General features: G+C 33.6%; 2 protein-coding genes across 2 annotated transcripts; both read left to right on the top strand.

Annotated features, from left to right (window-relative positions):
• The first annotated feature begins 8,184 nt into the window (after positions 1 to 8,184).
• Positions 8,185 to 13,161, top strand: LOC145612015 (pentatricopeptide repeat-containing protein At4g04370-like). Its single transcript, XM_081667394.1, has 5 exons — positions 8,185 to 10,735; positions 10,848 to 10,904; positions 11,002 to 11,087; positions 12,587 to 12,607; positions 12,702 to 13,161. Exon 1 carries the CDS (start codon positions 8,185 to 8,187, stop codon positions 10,474 to 10,476), a length of 2,292 nt encoding a protein of 763 aa, XP_081523520.1. The 3' UTR covers positions 10,477 to 10,735; positions 10,848 to 10,904; positions 11,002 to 11,087; positions 12,587 to 12,607; positions 12,702 to 13,161.
• Positions 11,536 to 13,030, top strand: LOC145610888 (uncharacterized). Its single transcript, XM_081666151.1, has 3 exons — positions 11,536 to 11,743; positions 12,587 to 12,607; positions 12,702 to 13,030. The coding sequence occupies exons 1-3, from the start codon at positions 11,536 to 11,538 to the stop codon at positions 13,028 to 13,030; spliced, it is 558 nt and encodes a 185-aa protein (XP_081522277.1).
• Positions 13,162 to 13,428: the final 267 nt, after the last annotated feature.

Genomic DNA, 13,428 nt, shown 5'->3' with positions numbered 1-13,428 from the left:
ATCAATCAAAACTTAACTAATATACTCTATGTATCAATATAAATCTATATATTATTAGTGGAATCATAATAATGTCATTAAACTATGTATTTAACTTTGATCTAATTTGGTACTAGTTCCAATACAATCCAAGGAGTAAAGTAGAGCTAAATGATACTTACAAATTCGTGGTCAAAACATTAAGAGAGGAAATAATGAATTTCTTGTACATAAATTAAACTAATACGTACCCTATAGTAATGTAGATTTTGATAGCTAGCAAAACCATTCTTTTTCCCGACGAACAAGGTATTATTATCTAATGTCATTTGATCATATGCCAATTGTAATAGGGGAAATATGTGCTCCTTGTGATTTGGAATGTGGGAGAAGTAGTGAGGATGAAGCTAATATAAGGTGGATGGTTACGAAGCCATAGAATACACGCACACCAACTTAATTAATTACTTCATTAGATTCAATATCAAGTAATTAAGCACGCTCTTAAACATGTTCGACAAAAATATTTGTTGGCGATTAGCTTTGAAATAATAACTCCGTACTACTATGTGTATTCAATTAATTCGTTATAAATAAATTTTGGCCAAAAAAAATGTTATAAGAATCTACTTAATACTAATAGATAAAATGTTGTAAAAGATACCTCCATCTAACCGGATCAATTTTCACCGTTGACCATTTACTTTCTCTATATTTTTTTTTTTAGGATGCCCACCCGGTTCACCGGAGCTTAGCTCCGATTACATCCAGATCCGACTCGGGTAGCACACCTAGCTTATGGTGGGTGAGTCTCCCAACAAGAGTTTCTGCATACGGCGAGGCTCGAACCTGAGACCTCCCTTAAGCGACATCAAGTTGCTTACCACTTGAGCCAACTATTGTTGGTTACTTTCTCTATATATTTATGAAGATAAAGCTTAGTTAAGCTATTGGTCGATTTGTAAGTCTGCAACATAGATAGTATGATTGTATGAATTATAATTCTCTTCCATGTATATTTTGGTTAATTTAAAAGCCTAGGTCAACCAAAGACTATTAGCAACTAGCATATGTTATTGGGGTCAGGCAATGCACTGCATCATTATTGTTTGAATTGTTTGAAATTAACAATCATATATTTAGTTCATGACTTAAGGCATGTTCACTTCAGCATAATTTCAGTTCAGTTCAGTTCAGTTCAGCTCCAATTAATTCAGTTCAGTTCAGCTCCTAATTTCCTTTTCTCATAAAATAATTCATTTCAGCTCTATTCAATTCAGTCCAGTTCAGCTCCAATCAATTCAGTCCAATTCAGCTCCAATCAGTTCAGTTCAGTCTAATTCAGCTCAGTTCAGTAAATGTGAACATGCCCTTAATCTTCTAACAAGTAAATTTTATTTTTCATGTTGTCATTTCCTACAATTTTGGCTTTTGTTCTCCAAAGAGAGTGTCCTGATAAGGCATTTGGTGTTAGAACTTAGAACTTACATGTTTGAATTTGGTACGTATATGGCATACATCACATTACACATCATTGGTGGAGCACAACCAATTTAAAAAATTTAATCACTTTACTATGTCAATATTAAGATATATATAAATAGTGCACTTTAAGATATTAAACGTAACCATTCAAAATCTAGATATTTGTTAGATAACTAGTTATTCAATTTTGTCACTATATATCTATTCAAACCAAAGGAATATCTATCCAAGACTTTTTGATGTGAACAAGATAATATAATTGTTGGTTGGCCAATTTAACAGCTTGGATAGAGCTACTAGTTTCACCAATGGCTATTAGCCTAATTAGGTTACGTGGAAAACTCTTTTTAACTTCCTACTTAGTCGTTTTCTTAGCCGTTAGCCAAGCACTTTTGTGATGTACTTGTCAACGCTTTTTGTTTGAAATTTCATCTTCACTTTTATACTGCTGTTATTTTTATTTATTTGAATGTTAATTTTATAAACATAGTCAACTCGTTGAACACTTGGTAATATTTTTAACCGATATGTTTGGCAAATTAAGGGCAATATTGTATATTAGCAATTAGGCAGCTTGTATTATATGTATTTCGTAGTTGTTAAGTTGATAAAACTAACAACTAGTCAACTAGTCATGTTTGTGTTGTAAAATAAGTGTTTCAAAGGCTACAAATAATAAGAAGAATAATGTAATTGTTTGATCAAAAGGAAGAAGGTGTGGCGTTCGTCACTAACTTTAAAAACGAATTCTAACGATGAAAGGTGAAGTCATATAAACTTATGCCTAAAATAGGAATGTGTTTAGCTTAATATGTTTTGATGTAATATTCTATACTAATTTTCTCAACCATGAAAATATATAATGAAAGTGGATAATCAAGAGTTGAAGTATTTATTGGGAAAAAGCTTTTAATCAGGAACAAAAGGCATATTAACAACCCCTTAAACCTCCCATGATTGGGAGTTAATAGGAAGTTGTAAGGAGAAGAGGAAGAGGAAGAGGAAGAGAAAGAGTTGGGACTTCCAACTGTCACCTAGGAGCTCCGTCCCGTGGCACGCTCGGCAGAACAAGCTCCCGCCCAACAGGGCGAACAAATGATAAAAATCATCTTTACTCTCGTGTCCGGTCAGACGGATCTCGCCCGATCGGGCGCTTGGCGGTCAAAATTCCATTTTCTTCCTTTATTCCAACATTTTGATCTAAGAACTACGTAGTACATTTATTAAATGTGTATAATGCGTTATTACTTTTTTTGTTCTCTATTGATTTTATTTTTTTTTACTTACAGTAACCACGAAAATCAAAGAGAGAATTAATAAGTTAGTGAAAATTAAAGTATGTGATCGAGCATCTCTATTTTTAAAATCTGAAAAGATAACCTCGTATGTAATTTTAACATGTGTACCGTACCAATTCAATATTGTCAAACATATTAGACATCAATTATAAAAGGTTAAAATAAAAAGGCAAGAGGTAAAATTCACTCTATGATATGCTTGTCACGAAAGCAACACGTAAAATATCTAAATCGGTATTCCTCGATCACAAGCTCAAAACCTGAGTGCAAATATGATACAAGCACATTTCTATATATAACCTTATGATCGACGCAATGTTTAATTTGTATGGTTGTAGAAGATTTGCTACACATATATATAATTCAAAGCTAATTAGTTACAGAAGCATAATTGTGAATTGTGAATTGTGATTGTTCATGCATGTGCAAGTGTGCTTTGCTTAGAATTTTTGCATACATCTCTCTTTCTTTCTATTTTTATGGCCAGAGTTTGATTACGTATATAATATATTACATATCTCGTTTGACTTTGTAATTGTCACATTTCTATTCCAAATTTATTCATGTATATAGCATCAGATATCTCATGTTATGTTGCTGTCGATTGATGAGGTTAAAAAAAACTATAGTTGTACATGATCAATTATTCATGAAAATCAGAGTTTGTGTTGCGTTAAGTTGAAAATAAACGAATGTCTATAGCCCTATAGATATGCATTGGAGAAGAGTTTGATCACATATATGATTGTTTTTATGTTTTGGACTTTCAATATGAGTTTGATTGGATACCTTGAAAAAAAAAAAAAAATTGCCATAAAATATTGGTTTATTTATGAAAGTGAAATGGAAGATATGAACTTATATATCTCAATTTCAGTGATCCGATCTAATTCACAATTTTACTAATATTTAATCCTAAAAATACTATCAGTTTTGCTACAAATTGTTTAGAGATAAAGCTGAAGGGTTGCCTATATTTTGAGCAAATTTATGTATTGTTTCCATATACTCATCTGGAAGCATATTTGTTAAAGAATAACAAAATGTGATTTTAAGTTACTTAATTGAGCTAACCTGGTCATGTTGCATTTATTGATTACCAAGTCATAACATTGTCAAATACCACAATTAGAAGTTGTTTCTTCTTGTATTGACTGAAGAAAAAAAATAGGAATATGTAATGATCTAGAACAAGCATTTGCATTATCTAATCTCCAAAATAATTACTTCTTTCGTCCCATAATAGCTTGAACACTTGTATAAGCACAACATTTTAGGCAATAAGTTGTTGAATTGAGATTCTACAGCTCACACTATCACATCTCTCTATATATGTACACTAGTTTAAATCCCGTGCAATGCACGGTAATGCACGGTTTTACCAAAATATATAAAGATTTACAATAATTTGTATGTAGTTCAATAATTTTTCACAAATCTATTCTATTTATAAAAAAAAATATAATAAAGTCCATTCCATAAAAAAAATATGATATTTATATTCTACTAAAAGTTCTATATGTAGTTACAAAAAACTATATTGATTTTCGATCATTACAATTTCACAAACTTTTAAAAAAAATCGGGTGTACAATAATAATTGTACATCCATTATAAAGATAGACTATTTCTTGGGTTTTATCCCCTCTCTAGCACCAAAAAATAAAAAATTATAAAGACAGACTAAAGTGATCAAAAGTTACCCCTGAAATGAATAAAAGTTACCCTAATATGCAAAAAAGTAATCCAATACAAATAAAAAATTTTAGTAAAAAATCACATTTTAAATGACTAAAAATCAATTATTAGTGATTGAATGTAATTAAATTACCATTATAAAACTTTTCTTGTTGTCTATTTATATAATAATTGTATTATGTTTAAAGTTACCCAAAAAAAGACAAAAAGTTACCCTAAAATTAGGTAAAAGTTACCCTTACACTGCTCGATGTACAATAATATTAGTGTAAACCGGGTGTATATAAAAGTTATTATTACAATTTTTTAAATATAAACGTTACAGAATGGTATTTATGTTGAATATAAAGGTAAAGTAGGAAAGAAAACATTATAGTAATATTACATACGTAGTATTTCTTAAGTTATCACTGATTTTTTTTTGGCTGGAATTTTTTTAATGACATGTGCCATTTTTATTCGTCTTTAGATTATAATATTATAATTATAGATAAATTGATATTGAAAAAAATAAAAACACATAATAATAGTTATAATGGACATTTTAATAATATAGAAAGTTTAGTTTAGATTTTATTATGCAAAGCAAATGACATTATTTCGATACAATAATTGTTAGTTATGGTAAGAATTTTTTTAAGCAAATACTTTTGGCAGGAAAATTTTTAGTATGATGTTGCCAAGTGTCTCTTTAGATTAGCCTTTAGTAATATGTAATTGATTCTTTACCATTCCAAAATTGAGATAAAATACATTAAATTGCTGAGTGGATGATAAACGAATATGTGGATGAAACATGGAAGTTAACAGAGGGAGTGGAAGTGAAACATCACTCAAATTCAATTTGATCTGTCACCACTACTGATCCATTTATTTAAAGCGAGTTGATTGGATAAATGGATATTCGTTTTATGTTGTCATTACTAACTAAATGAATAATAAGTGAGTCAAAATACCAGGCCATAAGTACTTACGTACGGAGAGATCATTGAAAAGTAGGGATCATCTTATCTCTAACTCTCCGAGGATCAATGTGTTGAAAATAGTAATAGAAATGACTAACGATAAAAGGATAAAATAACATTAACTAGGTTATATTCATTTCATTGAAAACGAAATAGATCGCAGCATATATAATCCAGATATAGGTAAAAAAAAAAAAAAAAAAAAAAAAAAAAAAAAAAACCTAAGGAAAAGGGCTGACAATTTCACCCAGACCCATGGATATGATAATCGAACCACCCGATCCGATTAAATGGATGAAAATCCGATAAAACATGGATTTTATATGGATGATGCGTCGGGTAATAAATTGGGTCAGATTTGAGTGGAGCTTCATCCATCCATCACCCGACCCATCCATCCATCCGCTTATATGTTTTAAAAAAAAATTAAATATGTTTTTACCTATTTGTAATACTACATAATATATACTTCATACATACTAGTAATATAAATTAAACTTCATATAATAGTGTGAATAATGGAAAGTTCAAAGATTTTGTCAACTACATATCAAATTATTAGTTTATGTATTTAGTATTATGACTAAAGGATGGTGTATTTTATTTCACCCGATCCACCTGATGCATCCGCGGATGATGGATGGATTGGATGTGGATGAAGAATTAAATGGTGATGGATGGGATTAGGCCTGTTCACGGATCGGATATCCGATCCGAAATCACATTTCGGATCGGATATCAGAAGACTCGGATATCAAAATTTGATATCCAAATCCGATTTGAAAAATTCGGATATCCAAAATTTTCGGATCGAATGCTTCGGATATCCATTATCCAATATTAAGTAAGGGCCTGTTCTCTTACGTTGAAATTCAGTTCAGTTCAGTTCAGCTGAGTTCAGTTCAGTTCAGTTCAGTTCAGCTCCTAATTTCCTTCTCTTATAAAATATTCATTTCAGTTCAGTTCAGTTCAGCTGAGTTCAGTTCAGTTCAGTTCAGCTGAGTTCAGTTCAGTTCAGTTCAGTTCAGCTGAGTTCAGTCAATGAGAACAGGCCCTAAAATTGTTATGATTACTTTCTAAATTTCACTAATTTTACCGTTTTTTTATCGCTAGTTGTACAAAATATTTTAACAAAAATAGTAGTCCTTTTGCAATTAATATTATCATCAAATATATTAAGAATATTACAATAAGTTAATAATACAGGGTTAGTTTTATATGAACAATTTAAAAATTTTATATATATTTCACTATTTTAGGCTTTATATTTCGGATATCTTTCGGATATCGGATATCCGAAATTATGAAAATTAATATCCAAATCCGCATCCGATATCCGCTTTCGGATCGGATATCCGATCCGAAATGAAAACTCGGATTGGATATCCAAAAATTCGGATCGGTTGCGGATCGGATTATCGAATTTTCGGATTCTCGGATAGTTTTGTACAGGCCTAGATGGGATGGGTGACGGATCGATCGTTGGCGGATGGAGGTGGATTTAGCTCCACACAATCCACATCCGATCTATTGCCAGCTCTACTAAGGAACATGATCTCATGATCATGTTACAAGATCATCAATCAATTTTGAGTGGTTAGATTCTATCCCCTCCCAATTGATATTGCGGGGGATCGAGCACGCAGTCCTATTCTGTTCAGCGAGCTTAATTTAGTTAAGTTCAATTCAATTCAACTGCAATAATCAGTTTATTTCACTACAAGAAAAATATCTTTTCGTAGCGATTATTTTGTAGCGATTGTACATTCGCTACAATATGCAAGTATGTTTGTGAAATAATTAAGGAAATCGTATCATTTTACAATCGCCATGGTTTTCCCATATAAAAACGATACGGAAAACATAATAATACATATCCACACTAATTTTACACATTTATATAATTTTGAGAAATCGTATCATTTATAATCGCTATTAAATCCCAAAAATTGATACGAAGAGCCCATACTACACTAGATATATAAATATTGTTTGACAAAGAATACATAAAATATGTCATAGCTTATTGGTGAAGCATTTAATATAAGAGTTTGAGGTTGCAGGTTCGAATCTTGTAAATATCATATGCATGCTTTTTTTTTTTTTTTTTTTTTTTAAGAAAATGAGTTCAACATTTATAGCGATTGTAATCGGTACAATAATCACCACGATTGGATGTAGTTTTTCGTATCGATTATCGAGGCCAACCCCAGCGATCTTGAAAACCACTACTAAAGGCTAAGGTAACAGGGAATATTGTATCGAATGACCATTCGTTGGGAAAGCTTTTTGTTGCAAATATAATTGATACTAAAGGTTAAAATAATCGCTACGAAAAGGTTATTTTCTTGTAGTGTTTCAGTTCAGTTTTTAATTTCCTTCTGTCATAAACAATTCATTTCAGCTCTATTCAGTTCAGTTCAACCCCAATCAATTTAGTTCAGTTTAGTTGTTTTCAGCAACTCGGAATATCAATCACCACTGCACCAACGACTAATTGGTAAATACTCTACTCTTATGACTCTATTAACACAAACTAATTACTTAAGAGGTTAAGCGTTAACTAACCACTAACAATTTGAAGCAAATATAACAAATTACCAATAAAATTACCTATTACAAATTATTTGCAACAATGAGATATTTTCTGTTTCCGCTTTATATCAAATCATTGCAAACAATTTGAACGAAGGTACCAGTAGTATTTTAAATTTTAACTACCTTAACTAAAAACGATCACCTTTCACTATTATAGACCAATGAGTAGGATCAAAGCTCACATAAGAACACCACTCTCGCCGCCACAACCACCACCGCCGCCATCCTCCACCGCGACAAAATCCTTCAATTCAACGATAAACCGCCTTTCTTCGGTGGGTTCTCACCGTGATGTACTCACCACCTTCTCTTCAATGCTCAACTCCCACACTCCTCCAGATGCTCACACTTTCCCCTGTCTTTTTAAAGCTTGCACTTTTCTCAGCAAGTTTTCACTTGGGATTTTGTTACATCAGCGTGTTATCATTCATGGGTATTCTTCAGATTCCTATATTTCATCTTCTTTGATCAATTTTTATGCGAAATTTGGTCGGGTCAAGAATGCACATAATGTGTTTGATTTAATGCCTGAGAGAAATGTTGTTCCTTGGACTGCTATAATAGGGTGTTACACGCGTTCTGGGGATGTTTATAGAGGGGTTCATTTGTATAATTTGATGAGATATGAGGGAATTTCGCCTAGTTCTGTTACCATGTTGAATATTTTATCTGGGGTTAGTGATATTTCATTGTTAGAGTGTTTACATGCTAGTGTAGTTCAACTTGGTTTGTGTTCTGATCTTAATTTGGCTAACTGTATGTTGAATTTGTATGGAAAATGTGGGAGGATTAAAGCAGCTAGGGACTTATTTGAAGTGATGTTTAAGAGGGATATTGTTTCGTGGAATTCGTTGGTTTCGGGTTATGCTCAAGCAGGGAACTTTAAGGAGATATTGAAGCTGTTTAAGAGAATGAGGAGTGAAGGTATTGGCCCTGACCAACAGACATTTGGGACTCTTTTAAGTGCCTCCGAGACTTTACAAACTGATGTTGATTTGGGAAGATTGATTCATGGACAGATTGTAACATGTGGATTGCATGTCGATGCACATTTAGCAACTTCACTCGTGGTCCTGTACTCGAAATGTGGAAATGTTTGCAGTGCGTTTAGAGTATTCGAAAGGGTTTTAGAGAAGGATGTGATTCTTTGGACTTCTGTGATATCTGCATTTGTACAGAATGATAGTGCATACAATGCATTAATGGTCTTTAGGCAAATGCTGGATTCTTGTTGTACTCCTTCTACATCAACAATAGCTACAGTTCTTGCTGCTTGTGCAAAAATTAGTTCACTGCGACTTGGGACTTCAGTACACGCGTACTTACTACGTCAAAGAATGACTCTAGATATTCCTGTTCAAAACTCACTGATCACTATGTATGCAAAGTGTGGTCTTCTAAGGCAAAGTTATGCCATTTTTGACAATATGAGTGAGAGAGACATAGTTTCATGGAACGCAATTGTTGCAGCATATGCACAAAATGGTGATTTGTGGAAGGCATTGTGCTTGCTTAATGAAATGAGATCAATGCTCCAACAACCTGACTCTATAACCATTATTTCCCTACTCCAAGCTTGTGCTTCCACAGGGGGACTGCAACAAGGGAAGTGGATCCACAATTTTCTCACCAGAAGCTTTTCTCATCCGAGCATAATGGTTAGTACAGCTTTAGTTGACATGTATTCAAAATGTGGTGACCTTAAAACAGCTCACAAGTGTTTTAATCAGATGCCGAAGCACGATATTGTCTCCTGGAGCACAATTATCACTGGATATGGAAGTCATGGAAAAGGGGAAATGGCTTTAAAGCTGTTTTCAGATTTTCTACACTTGGGGTTTCAACCAAATCATGTCATCTTCCTTTCTGTTCTCTTCTCTTGCAGCCACAATGGACTGGTTTCTGAAGGTCTAAGGATATTCAATGCAATGATACATGATTTTGGAATTAAACCAGAACTGGAACATCGTGCTTGCATTGTTGATCTGCTCTGTCGAGCTGGAAGGCTCGGAGAGGCATATAATTTCATAAAGACAATGTTTTCCAATCCTACAGCTGATGTTTTGGGCATACTTCTTGATGCATGCAGGATAAAGGGTGATGCTATACTTGGTGATATTGTTGCAAAAGATATCATGATGCTGAAACCTGCTTGTGCTGAAATTTTTGTGCAGCTGGCTCATAGTTATGCTTCTATGAAGAGATGGGAGGGGGTGAATGATGCATGGACTCAAATGAAGGCTCTTGGACTGAAAAAGCTCCCAGGTTGGAGTTATATTCAGCAACAAGGTGAAATTACCTCATTTTTTAATGGTCAGAGTGATCATCCTCTCAATGAAGAAATGTCCTGGGTCCTGGAAATTTTGGGTTATCAAATGGATGAACTGAGGTTCAACCTGAGTAACAGTGGTCTGAATGACAATATTTATGAAACTAATGCTTTATTTGGGTGAACAAGGTCCTATAACCATCATATATTTACTGAGCAAATTCTTGATAATTTATTGGGGACAAAAGTGTGATTTATTCAGCAATTTACAGCTTGAAAATTCATCTTCCAGCTGCAGTCAGACCTACATACCAAAGCCAAGGTTATAAGGCCAGAGGCACTCTAATGGGAACCGAAATTCTGGGACCAATATCCTATCGAAGTGCTCTGGTTGAACATATGGATGGCTAACTTATGCACATATTCAAGGGAGGTTTTATTGTGTAAGTGATTCTTTGATCAATAATCGCTACAAATATAATATGGCATGTATCTTTGTTCTACAATTCTATTCACTTCACATGTTACATATGGATGGTTTATGCACATATGCAGGTGTGATCGTATTGATTCTGAAACCGATTTTTAAAAGTAATTGGTACACATGAGCTGGTATGTGTCTAAGTTCCACAAAAAACCCCATTCATTTTGACTGATTCTGGTGACTGGAAATGAGGATGATGACTAATGGAATTCATCCTTTCTACAGTGATGCAGACCAGCCATTGTTCTAGGCGTATGCTGGAGTGGCGTGAGTAGAAATGGGAAACAATTGTGAAATGCTCTTCCTGTGATGTAAGTATCTGTCTATCCCAAAAGTTTGTCTTTAGTTGATATAGCATCATAAGTCTCTGGTAACTAATCTGACTTGGCCCAAATTTCCCGGGTTTGTACCAACATTTCCGGGTGCGGCCATATCTGGCAATTGATCATTTCTAGTTAGAAACTTAGAACCAAACATGAAACATCACAGAACAAAAAAGGTTGTTTTTTTTTTTTATTATTTTTTTTATTTATGATTAGTTATAAAGACAGATTACAAAATTTTGGCACAAGATTAGGCTTTTTGTTAGCATATACATTTGACTAGGTAATTTCCCATAAATCCAAATTTGATGCCCAAAACTAAACAAAAAAACCGCATTAATTCTATGACAAATCCAAAGAGCAACTTTTTTGTGATACAAATCTGAAATTTATCAGTATCATTATTACAAGAAGAAGCATTATGATTGATTGAAAAATGGGACATCAAAAGAGAGGAAATGGGATATTCAGCCCAAGAGTGGTGAAAATGGCAACTGGAATTCTTGGGATGTGTGTAGTTGGTTACATTGTGGGTCCCCCACTTTATTGGCATGGCCTTGCCGCCTTTTCTCACTCTTCCTCTTCTTGCCCTCCTTGCCTGTGTGATTGTTCTTCCTCTTACCCTTTTCTATCTCTTCCTCAAGGTAACTTTTTTTTGTTTTTGACGAATTTCTCGAAGTAATTTAATCATTCCTATAACCCACAAATTAATTGGTTTGCATTGCATTAGTTTCTACTAATCATGATCGATTGGGAGTTAGGACGCGTAAATCTGTGTCTTTAGACTAAGATAGGATCTAAAATTCTACACTAGGTACTTTAAATAAACATGAAATTCCGTATTATTCTCCGTTAATTACTCTAGTAGTTAACATGTTGTAATCTTGATGATCATGAATGTTGCTTTGTTATGGACTTAATACAATCTTAATTTTCCACACAATTTGGCTCTCTGCAATCTGCACCAACAGGCTTCTTGGAAAGGCACTCATGTGTATGTAAGAGATTGTCCAAAAACCAATATAATATAAGTCACAATGTTTAATAAATGGAATATCTTTATTTTCTAAATATGAGTAATTATATACAATTTGCTCATGTTTGATCTGTTTTAGGACATGGGATTTTCCTAGTTTTTACCTTAAATGATATGGTTATCATCTTGGGCTGATACTTGATAGATTCTGGATTCTTTGTATTTCAATGGCATTAATTCTTTTCTATATTTCTTAAAGCACACTTTTATTCAATTCATGTACTGCTCACATGCATCTTGTTTCAATAATAACCTAAACATAATATTCTAGAATAGGGAAGCCACCATTTACCTAAAATTTGCTCTAAATTATACGAAGTACTACATTATAACTCTAATAGGAAGTAATAGTTAAGTTTATTAATACATTTCTCAAGAAAACTGATTTATCTGTGAATCACTTTTAACTCGCGACTCTCTAACCAGATTCATCTGTTTGCTTTTGTTACAGGACTGAACAGATCATTCACAGGTTAGGGTTTTTTAAGATTACGAAATTCATAAGCTAAGGGGTGTGATTATATGATGATATGCTGATATTCCTCTTGATATTTTTACTCTTTCAGATTGTATGAAGCATGATCCTGAGGTTAGTGAAGAAATGGAGAAGCACTTTGCAGATCTTGTGGCAGACGAGCTGAGACAAAAAGAGGCCGAAGCCTCAGAAAACCAGCGAAGATCTGATATGGGGTTGTTAGAAGCTAAGAAGTTCGCGTCTCAGTATCAGAAAGAGGCAGATAAGTGCAATTCAGGCATGGAAACTTGCGAGGAGGCAAGAGAAAGAGCCGAGGAAGCCTTAGAAGCACAGAGAAAGATAACCGCAATGTGGGAGCAAAGAGCCCGCCAGAAAGGATGGAATGAAACCGTTGCTAGAAGAGCTCGCGAAAAGAAATGATTAGCTTCAAGTTTGTAAGTCCTTGATTGTTTTCCTAGTTGATAATGCAGAGCACAGTTTTGATATTGGACAGACATTTAGGCTTTAGCTATTTTTACTGAAATTTTTTTTACAGTAATTCTTAAACATAATACTAGTACATAGGAAACATTGATGGAATGTGTATGCTGGAAAATGAGCTGGTTGAGTAGAAATCTTGTTATCATCCAACTAAGAAAATGCCGCTTAGTCAGTTTTCAATTGGTTGCAGATCTATAGAGATGGGGCAATTTATTAAACATGCTCATTTATAATTACAGAGCCCACAATGGCATAAAGGTCTTTCGTAAGTGCATAATTATTAAGGACGCGCTCTACCACTAAGCTAATTGCTCATCGTTCAATCTGAAAAACTCGGG

The sequence above is a fragment of the Chenopodium album genome, chromosome 24, assembly GCF_948465745.1.
Source record: "Chenopodium album chromosome 24, dcCheAlbu1.1, whole genome shotgun sequence".
Lineage (NCBI taxonomy): Eukaryota > Viridiplantae > Streptophyta > Magnoliopsida > Caryophyllales > Amaranthaceae > Chenopodium > Chenopodium album.
Note: the sequence above shows the minus strand (reverse complement) of the source record. Positions and strands in the feature narration are given on the sequence as shown.